General features: G+C 43.3%; 1 protein-coding gene across 1 annotated transcript in view; it reads right to left on the bottom strand.

Moving 5' to 3' along the window:
• Positions 1-15816, bottom strand: part of EFCAB6 (EF-hand calcium binding domain 6) — a 338133-nt gene that overhangs the window by 88751 nt on the left and 233566 nt on the right. Inside the window, exon 22 of the mRNA XM_003419798.3 lies at positions 12080-12235. Within this exon, the coding sequence (XP_003419846.2) occupies positions 12080-12235 (156 nt within the window). The remainder of the gene's footprint in view (positions 1-12079; positions 12236-15816) is intronic.

Raw genomic sequence — 15816 nt, 5'->3', positions numbered from 1 at the left:
AGACTATGTCTCACATACTCTGGACATGTTATCAGGAGGGATCAGTCCCTGGAGAGGGGACATCATGCTTGGTAGAGAGTCAGTGAAAAAGAGGAAGACCCTCAATGAGATGGATTGACACAGTGGCTACAAGAATGGGCTCAGGAATAACAACGATTGTGAGGATGGCGCAGAACCGGGCAGTGTTTCATTCTGTTGTACATAGGGTTGCTATGAGTTGGAACCAACTTGACGGCACCTAACAAGAAGAAGAGTTTGTTTTTTGGGGAGAAGATCAGCAAAATTGATAAAAGTTTAGGTAGACTGACAAAGAGAAAATGAGGGAAGACACAAATTACTAAAATCAGAAATGAAAGTGGGAACATTACTACTGATTTTATAGAAATAAAAAGTAGTATAAGAAGATTCTATGAATAATTTTACACCAATAAATTTGATAACCTAGATGAAATGGACAAATTCCTAGAAACATACAAACTACCAAAAATGTCTCAAGATGAAATAGAAAATCTGAATGGACCTATGACAAGGGGATTAAATCAGTGATCAAAAACCTTCCAACAAAGAAAAGGCCAGAGCCAGACGGTTTCCTTGGTGAATTATACCAGCCATTTAAAGAAGCCCCCACAAGTCTGTCAGTTTGTTGTACTGTGGAGAGGGTTGTGTGCTGCTGTGATGCTAGAAGCTATGCTACCGGTATTCAGGTACCAGCAGGGTCACCCATGGTAGACGGATTTCAGCTGAGCTTCCAGACTAAGACAGTTTAGGAAGAAGAACCTGTCAGACTACTCCTGCAAAGCATTAGCCAGTGAAAACCTTACGAATAGCAGCGGAACATTGTCTGATACAGTGCTGGAAGATGAGCCCCTCAGGTTGGAAGGCACTCAAAAGATGACTGGGGGAGAGCTGCCTCCTCAAAGCAGAGTTGACCTTAACGACGTGGATGGAGTAAAGCTTTTGGGACCTTCATTTGCTGATGTGGCATGACTCAAAATGAGAACAGCTGCAAGCATCCATTAATAATCAGAACTTGGAATGTATGAAGTATAAATCTAGGAAAATTGGAAATTGTCAATAATGAAATGGAATGCATAAAGATTGATACCCTAGGCATTAGTGAGCTGAAATGGACTCGTATTGGCCATTTTGAATCGGACAACCATATGGTCTACTATGCTGAGAATGACAACTTGAAGTGGAATGGTGTCGCATTCATTATCAAAAAGAACATTTCAAGATCTATCCTGAAGTACAATGCTGTCTGTGATAGGATAATATCCATACACCTACAAGGAAGACCAGTTAATACGACTATTATTCAAATTTACCCACCAACCACTAAGGCCAAAGATGAAGAAATTGAAGATTTTTACCAACTTCTGCAGCCTGAAATTGATCAAACATGCAATCAGGATACACTGATAATTACCGGTGATTGGAATGCAAAAGCTGGAAACAAAGAAGGATCAGAATATGGCCTTGGTAATAGAAAAGATGTTGGAGATCACATGATAGAATTTTGCAAGACCAACGACGTCTTCATTGCAAATACATTTTTTCACCAACATAAACGGTGACTATACACATGGACCTCACCAGATAGAATACATAGGAATCAAATTGACTACATCTGTGGAAGGAGACAATGGGAAAGCTCAATACCATCAGTCAGAACAAGGCCAAGGGCTGCCTGTGGAACAGACCATCAATTGCTCGTATGCAAGTTCAAGCTGAAACTGAAGAAAATTAGAACAAGTCCATGAGAGACAAAGTATGATCTACCTACTCAAATATTCCACCTGAATTTAGAGAGCATCTCAAGAATAGATTTGATTCATTAAATACAAATGACCAAAGACCAGACGAGTTATGGAATGACATCAAGGACATCATACATGAAGAAAGCAAGAGGTCACTGAAAAGACAGGAAAGAAAGAAAAGACCAAAACGGATGTCAGAAGAGACTCTGCAACTTGCTTTTGAACATCAAGTAGCTAAAGCAAAAGGAAAAAATGATGAAATAAAAGAACTGAACAGAAGATTTGAAAGGAAGGCTCGAGAAGACAAAGTAAAGTATTATAATGACATGTGCAAAGACCTGAAGATAGAAAACCAAAAGGGAAGAACACGCTTAGCATTTCTCAAGCTGAAAGAACTGAAGAAAAAATTAAAACCTTGAGTTGCAATAGTGAAGAATTCTACGGGGAAAATATTGAACAACGCAGGAAGCATCAAAAGAAGATGGAAGGAATACACAAAGTCATTATACCAAAAAGAATTAGTCCATGTTCAACCATTTCAAGAGGTGGCATGTGATCAGGAACTGACGGTACTGAAGGAAGAAGTCCAAGCTGCTCTGAAGGCACTGGTGAAAAACAAGGCTCCAGGAATTGACAGAATACCAATTGCGATGTTTTGACAAATGGATGCAGTGCTGGAAGTGCTCACTTGTCTACGCCAAGAAATATGGAAGACAACTACCAGGCCAACCAACTAGAAGAAATTCATATTTATGCCTATTCCCAAGAAAGTTGATCAACTGAATGCAGAAATTATTGAACAATATCACTAATAGCACACGTAAGTAAAATTTTGCTGAAGATCATTCAAAAGTGGCTGCAGCAGTATATCAACAGGGAACTGCAAGAAATTCAGGCTGGATTCGGAATAGGACGTGGAACCAGGGATATCACTGCTGATGTCAGATGGATCTTGGCTGAAAGCCGAGAATACCAGAGAGATGTTTACCTGTGTTTTACTGACTATGCAAAGGCATTTGACTGTGTGGATCATAACAAATTATGGATAACACTGTGAAGAACGGGTATTCCAGAACACTTAATTGTGCTCATGAGGCAACTGCACATAGATCAAAAGGCAGTTGTGTGGACAAACAAGGGGATACTGGGTGGTTTAAAGTCAGGAAAGGTGTGCATCAGGGTTGTATCCTTTCAGCATACCTACTCAATCTGTATGCTGAACAAATAATGTGAGAAGCTGGACTATACGAAGAAGAACAGGGCATCAAGATTAGAGGAAGACTTATTAACAACCTGCTTTATGCAGATGACACAACCTTTCTTGCTGAAAGTGAAAAGGACTTGAAGCATTTATTAATGAAGATCAAAGACACAGCCTTAAGTATGGATTGCACCTCAACGTAAAGAAAACCAAAATCCGCACAACTGGACCAATAAGCAACATCACGTTCAACAGAGAAAAGATCGAAGTTGTCAAGAATTTCATTTTACTTGGATCCACAATCAATACCCACAGAAGCAGCAGTCAAGAGATCAAAAGACACACTACATTGGGCAAATCTTCTGCAAAAGACCTTTTTAAAGTATTGAAAAGCAAAGATGTCACCTTGAAAATTAAGGTGTGCCTGACCCAAGCCATAGTATTTTCTATCGCATCACATGCATGCGAAAGCTGGACAATGAATAGGGAAGACCCAAGAAGAACTGATGCCTCTGAACAGCGGTGTTCAGGAAGAATACTGAATATACCAGGGACTGCCAAAAAGAACGGACAAAACTGTCTTGGAAGAGTACAACCAGAATGCAAGGATGCAAGGATAGCAAGACTACATCTTACATACTTTGGACATGTTGTCAGGAGAGATCAGTCCCTGGAGAAGGACATAATGCTTGGTAAAGTACAGGGTCAATGAAAAAGAGGGAGACCTTCAACGAGATGTATTGACACATGGCTGCAACCATGGGTTCAAGCATAAGAACAATTGTGGGCATGGCACAGGACGGGGCACTGTTTCATTCTGTTGTACACAGGGTTGCTATGAGTCGGAACCGACTAAACGGCACCTAACAACAACAACATTTAAAGAAGAATTAACATCAAGTCTCAAGCTTTTCCAAAAAATAGAAAAGGACAGAACACTTCCTTACTCATGCTATGAGGCCAGCATTATCCTGATTTCAAAGTCTGACAGAGACACTGTATAACAAAGAAATAAACTATAGGCCAACATGCATTATGAATACAGATGCAAAAATCCTGACAAAATACTAGCAGACTTAATTCATCAGCATACACCATGATCAAATGTGATTTATCCCCAGAATACAAGAGTGATTCAACATACAAAAGCCAATCAATGTAGTACAATGTATTAATAGAATAAAGGAAAATAACCCACATGAACATCTTAATTGATGCAGAAAGAGTATTTGACAAAATCCAACACCCCTTCATGACAAAAACACTCAATAAACTAGAATAGAGGGGAACTTCCTCAACATGATAAAGGCCATATAGGAAAAATCCACAGCCAACACACTCAATGGTGAAAGACTGAAAACTTTTCCCGTAAGATCAAGAGCAAGTCAAGGATGACCACTTTGGGGCCGCTTCTACTCAACATGGTATTGGAAGTTCTAGCCAGAGCAACTGGACAAGAAAAAGAAGTAAAAGACCCAAACTGAAAAGGAGAAGTAAAACTGTCTGTTTGCAGATGTCAAGATCTTATATATAGGAAACCAAATGAATCCACGGAAAAGCTATTAGAGCTAAAAACCAAATTTAGCAAAGTTGTAGGATACAAAATCAGCACATGAAAATCTGCTGTATTTCTATAGAGTAGCAATGAGCAATTCCAAAAGGAAATTAAGAAAAACAATTCCATTTACAAAAACACCAAAAATAACAAAATAGGGATAAATTTAACCAACAAGGTCAAAGACTTGTACACTAAAAACTACAAAACATTGCTGAAAGAAATTAAAGAACTAATAAATGGAAACGCATCCTGTGTGCATGTGTATGGTCAACTGATTTTTTTGTGTGTGGTAAATGTAACAAAATATTTGACTTTGCAACATCTTCACATGTGCAGTTCAGTGACGTAATTATGCTCCCCGTGCTGTCCAACCAGGACTCTTATCCATTCCCAAGTTGTACCATCACCCTTAAGAGAAGCTCAGTGTCCCCTCAGCACTGAGCCTTCTTTACCCCCTCTCTCCCGATCACCTTTATAATCACTGATAAGCTTTCGTCTCTATACACTTGTCTATTCTAGATTATCTCATATATAAGTGGGATCATACAATATTTGTCCTTTTGTGACTGACATATTTTACTCAGCATAATGCTTTCAAGATTCATGCATGTTGAAGCATGCATCAAGACTTCATTTCTCTTTAGGGCAGAGTAATAGTCCATTGTGTGAACATACCACATTTTCTTTATCTACCTCTCTATGGACGGACACTTGTTTTCACTTTTTGGCTACTGTGAATATTGTAGTGAATAGTGCTGCAATGAACATTGGTGTACAAGTGTTTGGTGGTCAATGGAATTTGACAAGGGTGCGAAGAATATGCAACGGGGAAAGGACATTCTCTTCAACAAACGGTGCTGGGGCAAGTAGATATCCACGTACAAAAGAATGAGACTGGGTCCTTACCTTACATTGTTGACACTACACACAAAAATTAACTCAAAATGGACCAAAGACCTAGAACTAAAAAACTATTAGAAGAAAACAGAGGGGAAAGTTTCATGACCTTAGATTTGACAATGGATTCCTAACTATGACACCAAAAGCACAGGCAACAAAAAATACATAAATTGGATTTCATCAAAACTGAAAACTTTTATACATCAAAGGACACTATAAAGAGAATGAAAAGACAACCCACAGAATGGGAGAAAATAACTGAAAATCATATGTCTGATAAAGGTTTAATATCCACAATATATAAAGAACTCATTTTTATTTGGATCCACAAAGCCCATGGGAGCAGCATTCAAAGAACCTCAGAGAACACCAAGCAGGATAAATATCAAAAAACTCACACCTGGCATATCATATTCAAACTTCAGAAAAAACAAAGACGAAGAAAAAATCTTGAAAGAAGCAAAGGAAGAAAACACCTACAGAAGACCAAGGATAAGAATTGCATCAGACTTCTCATTAGAAACCATGTAAGAAAAGAGTAGACTAAATTATTTAAAGTGTTAAAAGAATAAAAACTACCAAGCTAGGATTCTATACCCAGTGAAATTATCCTTCAAAAGTGAAGGAGAAATAAAGACTTTCTCAGACAAACAAAAACTGGAGGAATTCATCACCATCAGACATGCCCTGTGAAAAATGTTAAAAGGTCTTCAGAGAGGAGGGAAATGATATAGTTCAGAAACTCAGATCTACATAAAGAAATGAAGGGCATCAGAGGAGGAATAAATGAAGGTGAAATAAAATATTTTATTTTTCTTATTCCTAATTGATCTAATATCTAGTAGATTATTATTTGCTCAAGATAACAACAGCAATAATGTATTGGGGCAATTATAGCATATGGATAAGTGAAATGAAAGGGACAGAAGGGAGGAACTGGGAATACGCTTATATTGTACCTGAAAGTAGACGCAGACTAGATGTAAACACACACAGTCACGTGCCACCTAACGTCCATTCAGGCAACATCCGACCACATACACATCTGTGGTCCTGTAAGGTTTTTTTTTAAAAGGGAAAGCAGCTCTCCTTTTGTTTATCATTTTCCCCTAATGGTTTTAAAGACATCAAACCCAGGCTCCTGCAGCACTGGGCCACACGTGGTATACAGGCAGGTGAGGCAGAGGACATGGCTCTGGGTGTGGGCTCTTGGGCTTTGTCCAGTGGGCAGGTGGGCAGTGGCAGCGGGGACTGCAGGGCCCAGGCTGCTCCTGCTCCTCAGGCCATGGAATAGCAGGTGGGGTTGGGCGCACTCCACTCCCTTCTCACTTGCTTCCTCTCACTCCACACCCTCTCAGCCATGGCTGCTGCCGCTGCCTGTCCCTCCAACCTCCACCACCTGGCAAGGAGAACAACAGGAAGTGGGCTCCCATAAGGTTTAATATAATAGGCTTTATAGGGGTTGGTTTGTAACTATGGGTTGTATGTAAGTCAGATGTTCATAACCTGGGGACTGCCTGTATGTAATATGGTGTTCACCAACATCCGAATCACATAACATCCTATTTCACAGAATGTATTGTGGATGTTAAGTGACAGCTGACTGTATTGCAAACTTTAGGGCAACCACTAAAATACTGGAAAAAAGAAAGAAAAGGAGAGGGTGTTAATATCCTCACCTCACAGAGTGAGGGACAAAGCTTTATGTACTCAGTCCCAGAATATTTAACCAAACCCATCACAGTGGAGTCAATTCTGACCCATAGTGACCCTATAGGACAGAGCAGGGCTGCCCCATAGAGTTTCCAAGGAGCAGCTGGTAGATTCAAACTGCCAACTTTCTTAGTTAGCAGTCACAGCTCTTAATCACTGAGCCACCAGGGCTCCATGAATATCTAACCAGCACAGCTAAATTGTACTTCAAGGTGGAAACTGTGTATAACAGGGCTTAGAGGAGCAAGCAATGAACTTGAAGTTACTTCAGCTCAAAAGTCCATGAGGGCAAGACTTCCAGTTCAATAAAGTGGTTTGAAAACATGTCTTGCTCTGTTCCCACTCAAATCCCTTCTAAAAAGACAGAAAGGGAAGTTCTAAAAAAAAAAAATAATATTTTTGGTGAGAATGTATACAGCAAAATCCAGCTCCCATTCCACAGTTTCTAGACATAATGGTCAGTGACACTGGTTGCATTCTTCACATCCTGTCAACATTCTCATTTCTGTTCTAGTTGTTTCCACTCCCATTGACTTAAACTCTCTGCCCTCCAACCTCCTCATCTACGCTTTGAGATTGCTGTTGACCATCTGGTCTTATATAATTTTTTTTTTTTTAAAGAATGCAATACTCAGGGGGTGACAATCTTTAGTTTTTGAGCTAAACTGTTACTTAGTTTAAAGGTGACTTCAGGGGATAGTTACAATTCAGGGATTGAAGAGTAACTCCGGGCCAAAGTCAGGGACTCCTCCAGCCTCAATAGGTCCAGTAAGTCTGGATTCTTTAAGAATTTGAAGTTCTGTTCCACATTTTTTCCACTTTCTATCAGGAGCCATCTACTGTGTCCCTGATCAGAACGTTCAGTAGTGGTAGCCGGGCACCATCTAGTTCTTCTGGTCTCACGGTGGAGGAGGCAGTGGTTTATGGAGACAATTAGTCCTGAAGTCCAGTTCTTCTCTGCTTCTTGGGTTTCCTTCTTTTTCAGAAAACGAAGTTTTTTTAAAGAAAGTTTTCAAAAGGTATGAAACAGTGGTTCTCAAGGTAGGGTGCTTTAGTCCAGCAGTATCAGCATCAGCTTCACCTTGAACCTTGTTAGAAATGCACACTCTCAGGCCCCACCCTGGGCCCACTGAGTTAGAAACTCTGGGGGTGGAGCCCAGCAATGCCAGTGATTCCGATGCTCGCAGGGGTTTGAGGACCATGGGCATAGACCACAAGGAACTAAGGAAGTCAAAGGAGACAAGAGCTGCTGGAAATTTGATGGGTGAATGATAACCGTTGCATCAGATTCAAGAAATCACTTCCTGAATCCATCAGAGGGAATGTAGAAAAGTAACCTGACACACCCTGCACACGCCCTCAAAGGCACTGGCAGTGGTGGCACCAGCTACAGGAAGTAGGGATGAGGGTGGGGTTAAAACAGAAGGGCTGGTTAAAAATATGTGTGGGAAGCAATTAGACCCTACACCGCTCCCCAAACTCCACCCCAACAGAATGCCTGGAGGTATGTTCTCCGGTGAGGGTAAAAGAGTGTTTCTGAACTGGAGGCATCTGTCCTGGCTCAAGGTAGGGTTTCTTTTTTTTTTTTTTCTTAATGACAAGAGGGGGATTAAGTGTAAGTTCACATACTGACTCTAATAATTTCCTATGGCTGTTGTAAATACCACAAACATGGTGGCTTCGAACAACACCCATTTATTCCCTTACAGTGTTGGATACCAAGAGTCTGAAATCAGGTTCACTGAGCCACAGTTGAGATGTAAGTAGGCCATGCTCCCTCCAGAGGCTCTAGGGAGATTTTGTTCTTTGCCTCTTCTAGTTTCTGGTAGCTGTAGGTGTCACCGGGCTTGTGGCTGCATCACTCTCACATCTACCTCTGTGAGCAGGGTGCCTTCTCCTCTTTTGCGTGAAATCTTCATCTGCCTTCCCTTTATAAGGATCCCTGTGATTACATTTATGGCTCACGCGGCTAGTCCAGGATGATCCCCATCCCAATAAATCTGTCTCGGAGGAAGTACTTCCAGAATGCCCCTACAAGCGAGGGTGGCGAGACTGGGTCTCGCTTACTTTGAACATGTCATCAGGAGGAACCAATCACTGGAGAAGGACATTATGCTTGGTAAAGAAGAGGGTTAGTGAAAAAGAGGGAGGATCTCAATGAGATGGACTGGCACTGTGGCTGCAACAATGGGGTCAAACATAGCAACGACTATGAGGATGGCGCAGGACCGGGCAACGTTTTGTTCTGTTGTACACAAGTTTGCTACGAGTTGGAACTGACTTGATGGCACCTAATAGCAACAACAATACCCTTCACTGAAAAACATCTGCAAAGACCCTTTTTCTATAGAAGATACCATTCACAAGTTTCAGAGATTAGGACCTGGATATCTTTGGGGGCCATTATTCAGTCTGTCCTACCACATGGACTGTTGAAACTTCCAGCCTTCTTCTCCCAGTCAGCTCCCAGAGTGCTGGCAAGAGAAAACCAGAACAGTCTTCTCTGGTAGGGCTGCCATATTTAGCAAAAAAATCTACAGAGGCACCCAGTGAAATTCAAGTTTGAGATAAACAACGCTGTTTTCTTCTGTTGTACAAATGGTTGCTATGAGTCAGAATCGACTTGACAGCACCTAACAACAACAACAGTTTTTTTTGTATGTAAGTATGTCCCATGCAACATCTGGCACATACTTACACTAAAAATATGCATTGTTTATCTGAAATTCAAATTTAAGGGGGCATCATGTATTTTATACGGCAACTGTATCCTCTGGAAATCTGACCAGTCCACAAGAAAAGTTTGAAAGGGAAACTGCCTGCCAAGTGACTGAACATCTTGGACAGAGTCAACAAACTGGCCCTATCTCTGCTGCGCTTCTCAGCACCCCATTCTTAATGTACGCATGTTTTTGAGGAAAGCATCTAATAAAAAAGGTAGTAGAGACCTTTTGATTAGCATCCATAGCCCATAACCACCACACCACCAGGGCTCCAAATGCTGCATAGGAAAGGAAAAGTAGTTGGTTAGTCATAATAATGTAAACTCTGAATATTGATCAAATCGAAATAAAGATGCAGTGATCCCACAAGACCCGAAGAACTGGATGGTGCCTGGCTACCACTACTGAACATTTAGATCAAGGATTCTGTAGAAGAATCCTGATCAAGACGGGGAAAATGAGGAACAGAATTTCAAATTCCCACAGAATCCAGACTTTCTGGAGCCACTGAGGCAGGATGACTGCCCGAAATTATCACTCTGAGGAAATCTTTAAATCTTGAACCAAAACCATCCCCTGAAGTCATCTTTGAACCAAACAATAGCTTAGCCTAATTAGAAAAGCACGTCTGCATTAAGCGTTATACTCTTCTAGAGAATGATCTATAGCTATATGTGATCAAATCGACAACAGCAACTCAAAAGGGCAGATGGGAAGCTTAGGGGGCGGTGAGTTTGTGTTAATGGTGATGAAGTAGTTTAGTAAAGGTTGTCGAGAAAGGTGATACACCTTGAAGAATATAACCAATGTCATTTAGAACATCTAATTGTACGTGTAGAAATTGTTGAAGTGGTGTATGTTTTGTGTATATTTGAACACACACACACAGAAGATGCAGTGATCCCGGGAGCACATGGAGACAAGTTTGCATCTGTTTCCATGGGTGGTGGAGGCCAAGGGGCGGGTGTGGGTGCTAAGTGATGAGTGACAAAGAGTTAAAACTGTCTTCTTAGCAGGAAGTCATAGACACTGCCTCCAAGTGAAAAACTAAGAAGTAGCAGTGTAAGCTTGTCACTTAGAAATGGGGAGTTCAATACCAAGAGACACCAGTTACAAGAGTTGGAAGCTGTTGAGTGCGGGGACAGGGGAGCAAGGGCATTAACAGGGCAGGGGCTGCGGTTTCTAGTCTCATAGAAAACGTCAGGCTCCTGACAAACTGCACGAATAGCACGAATCAAAGAGAAACTAGATTGAAAAAATGCTGCTGCTACCACCACCGACTGCTGTGACAGAGATCACGATAGAGGGTCCCAGACAGAGCTGGAGAAAAAGGTAGAACAAGATTCTAACTCAAAAAGAAAGACTAGACTTGCTGGCCAGACAGAGACTGGAGAAACCCTGAGAGTACGGCCCCCGGACAGCCTTTCAGCTCAGTAATCAGGTCACCCCTGAGGTTCACCCTTCAGCCAAAGAGTGAACAGGCCCATGGGAAAAAGCAAGACTAAAGGGGTGCACCGGCCCTGGGGCAGGGACTGGAAGGCAGGAGGGGACAGGAAAGCTGGTAATAGGGAAGCCAGGGTTGAGAAGGGAGAGTGTGGACATGTCGTGGGGTTGTTAACCAATGTCATACAACAATGTGTGCACTGTTTGATGAGAAACTAGTTTGTTCTGTAAAGCTTCATCTAAAGTACAGTTAAAAGGCACACATGCAAACACACACACACGCACGCACACACACGCACACACGCACACACACATGCACACACATACACACTGCTGCTGCTGCTGCTTAGACGGAGCAGCGAAAGCTGGGCATCTGTCAAGTTGCTTTTCTCTTTTTGCTTTTGGCTGGCTCAAACCCACCACCATGTAGCCCGGCAAAAGGGAACACGTGGAGGCTATTTCAATGTCACGAGACTGTTCGAGAGGCCATACAGTAAGAAACAAAAGCAACTTCCCAACACATTTTTTTTTCGTACTGCGAGGGAAACGTATTTGTTGTTACCATTGGGTCGACTGCGACTCATGGCGACCCTGTGTGTGCAGAGCAGAACTGTTCCACAGGGGTTTCGAGGCTGTGACCTTTTGGGAACAGATCACCAGGCCTTACTGCTGAGGCATCTCTGGGTGGGTTTGAACTGCCAACCTTTTGGTTAGAAGCTGAGCGCTTAACATTTGCACCACCCAGGGACTCCCGAGAAACACTGAACGCAGTTAAAGGAACCTGTTTAGAAGCTCGGTCAGCTCTGCCTCTTTAAGAGAGCATCCGCATTCTCCCAGCGCCTTCTGCAGCTTGCTCAGGGGCACGCGGCCAGTTTTAGATTTGTCTAGGTCGGTGAGTGCTTTGCTGATCTCTTGAAAACGATCCTTAAGCTTGTCCCTGAAAGAGAGTACATTTCAGACACATGCTGAAGTCAGGAAAACAAGATTATTTCTTTAGGGCAAGTGTTTCATGAGCATTCTAATGCGACGACTTGACGCTTCATCTAAGAACTAATTTTGAAGACGTTTTGCAGTCTCTGTGTAGCGTTTACATTAAAAGGTATCCCAGAAAAAATAATAAGTCGGTGTCATTACCATTTTATTATTATTATCATTAGCAAAAGCACATTAGAGAAACGACAGCCGTGCCTGGTTACTAGAATTGGTGCTTTAAAAACGGAACCGTGAATGTAAAAGTGAAGGGGTATTAGAGATGTGTGAAATCCACGTTTGCTCTCTCCATAAGTCCTTGTTGAGTCCCTGTCACGTGCCAGGTACTGCTCTAGGTGCTGGGACACATCGGTGGATCACACAGGCATGCGTTCCAGCTGTAGAAGACCTTCCCGTCCAGTGGGGGCAAGACAAACCGTGAACAGAAGATATAAGTACATTGTACAATGGGTTGCTATTAGCTCCCGTCAAATTGGCCCCTGACTCATGGCGACCCATGCACAACGGAATAAAATGCTGCCTAGTCCTGGGCCATCCCCATGATTGGTTGCAGGTTGGACCATTGTGACCCATATGGTTTTCACTGGCTGATTTTCAGAAACAGATCACCAGGCCTTTCTTCCTACTCTTAGCCTGAAAGTTCCGCTGAAACTTGCTCAGCATCACAGCCGCGCTCAAGGCACCACTGACGGATGGTGGCGGGACTTGAGGTGTACTTGCTGGGACTTGAGCCAGGTCTTCCTCATGGAAGGTGAGAATTCTACCACTGAACTACCACCGCTCCCACAGCAGGTTAGTAGGTGATGAGAAGAGCCAGTGAGTTACAGGGTTGGGAATGCCTGAAGAGGAAGCGACTGCAGTTCTAAGTAAGTCTAAGTAGGTTGCATTGGGAAGGTGACACTGGAGCAGAGACTGGCAGATGAAGAAGTGAGCCAGGCAGATACTCAGGGGAGGAGCTTTCTGGTGGCCCGGTGGACAGCCAGCACCGAGGCCCTGAGGCAGCAGGGCAGGGATGCAGCAAGTGAGGAGACGGGAAGGCACAGGTCCTACCCGTGCTAGCTGTAGGGGTCCAGCTTGCTTTTATCAGGTCGATTTTTGCCCAGGAGCTCTTGTCATAAGGAAGACAGAAGAAGAACTGATGCGATCAAATTGTGAGGCTGGCGAAGAACACTGAATATACTGGACTGCCAAAGGGATGGACCAAACTCTCCTAGAAGAAATGCCACCAGAATCCCCTGAGGATGCGAGGACGGTGAGACTTCAGCTGGTTTAGTTTGGACACATCATCGAGAAAGGCCAATCAATAGAAAAGGTCATCGTGTTTGGTCCAGGAGAGGGTCAGTGAAAATGAAGAAAACCCTCAATAAGACGGACTGACACGATAGCCAAAGCAGTGGACTCAAGTGTACCAAGGACCACGAGGGGGTGCAGGACGGGGCACGTTCCGTCACATGTAAGTTCACCAGGGGTCAGAGCCAGCTCAGCAGCAACTAACAGCCGTATTCTGAAGAAGCACAGCCACCGTTCCGCGTGCCCCAGTGACAAACCAAGAGCTGTTATCTTCTTCACATACATGCTCACATTCGACCTTCTCGACCCCTGCCCGGGGGCATCGCCATTCCCATTTTATAGACGGGAACAAGGCGGTGCCCGGACCCAGCGCAGAGCAGGAGACGACTCTGTCCCTCGAGGCAGGAAGACAGCACGGGAGGCCGGAGCTGTGGCCCCTGGCTGCGGGCTGACTCTCCTACGGAACTCATCTGAGTCTCTATGATGCAGCTTTTCAGTCAGAATGTTCTTCCCTGACTTTGAAAAAAGTCAAAAGGATAAAAGTGGTGGAAGATTTTTAAGAATAAATAGCCTTGCACTTGAGCCGTGGTAGAATGATATAAACTTCATCACTTCATCTTACCCCAGTCTCTAAAAATGCTTTCCTAATGAGCAGTGAATAACGCGTTGGTCCAATGGGCGCAGACGTGGACTTGGCTTTGAAGTGATCACTCAGGGAAAAGAACGTGAATTCTAAAAACTAACTCTTTGGAGGAAATGGTCTAATTGTGGGAGAGGACGGTGCCTTGGTCTCTCTGGTAAAAATAATGCGCAGGAACAGAAAATGCAGAAATTCAGAAGAGGTGGAATTGAGTGGGAATACTGAGGGTGGGGAGGAGGAATGGCATTTACTTTGAAGCTCCATGAACGATCTAACCCCTTTTCTTCTAAACCCACTGCGTCAAGTCGATTCTGACTCATAGTGACCCTGTAGGACAGGGGAGAACTCCCCGTAGGGTTTCGCAGGCTGTAATCTTTACGGGAGTGGGCTGCCACATCTTCCTCCCAAGGAGTGGCTGGTGGGTTTGAACCGCAGACCTTTCAGTTAGCAGCCAAGCATTTAACCACTACGCCACCAGGGTGCCTCTCCTGTTTCTTCTCAGCCACTAATTTGGAATTGGCTCACTGGCATGTGGCACCTAATACAGAGGAGCCACATTAATTGTCCCGCGCACAGACACCAATGGCAGCCACATTTTGGATTCCCTTACAGGTGTACGTTCAATGCACTCCCATGTTACAAAATGATGACTCGTCATCGCGACTATTAAATTCCACTTAATTCTTCAAAATGAAAGCAAATGAAGATGCGGGAAAAAAAATCAAAACATTTTCAAGATACATATTTTTAGAAAATCGAGGCACTCAGCATTTTTTTGGACGGGTTTCTCGGCAGTAATTAGTTTGCGTGCAGAGTAAATATGTGCACAGAGTAAATGAGGGTTTGGACCACGGATCACGACGCACTGCCAAGCAGAAGCTGAAGAACCAGGCTGCTGCTGCTCCCGGTCCATGTCCAGGTCCCAATGTGGACAAGGGACGGGGCTTCCCAGGCCCCCGCACTGCTGAAAAGCCCCAGAGCACTGCTGGTTTTGCCTGTGCAACTCTCAACTGGCATTTTAGCCAGGCCCTTGCTTATGGGGTCAGTTCACAATTGCCCTTCCGATTCTGAATCTTCAACTCAGGGCAGAAAAGAGTAAGGCATTGGAAGCCCTGGTGGCGTAGTGGTTAAGTGCTACAGCCGCTAACCAAAGGGTCAAATCTGCCAGGCGCTCCTTGGAAACTCTATGGGGCAGTTCTACTCTGCCCTATAAAGTCGCTATAAGTCAGAATTAACCCGATGGCACTGGGTTTGGTTTTTTGATGGAAAGCAGATATTTTAAAAAAAGAATTTTTCTTAATTTTTAAAATGTATTTAAGCCAAAACAAACAAAACCAAACCTGTTGCTGTCGAATTGATTCTGACACATGGTGACCCCACGTGCGTCAGAGCAGAATTGCTCCGTAGCGTTTTCTTGGCTGTGATCTTTACAGAGGCAGATTGCCAGGCTTTCTTCCGAGGTACCACTTGGTATGTTGGAACCACCAGCCTTTGGTTAGTAGTTGAGCTCAAGCCATTTGCATCACCTAGGGACCTAAAATGTACTTGTTGTTGTTGGGAACTGTCAAGTTGATTTTGACTCACAGTGATCCCACGTG

The sequence above is a fragment of the Loxodonta africana genome, chromosome 4 (genome assembly GCF_030014295.1).
Source record: "Loxodonta africana isolate mLoxAfr1 chromosome 4, mLoxAfr1.hap2, whole genome shotgun sequence".
Classification (NCBI taxonomy): domain Eukaryota; kingdom Metazoa; phylum Chordata; class Mammalia; order Proboscidea; family Elephantidae; genus Loxodonta; species Loxodonta africana.
This window is presented reverse-complemented; position numbering and strand designations above follow the sequence as displayed.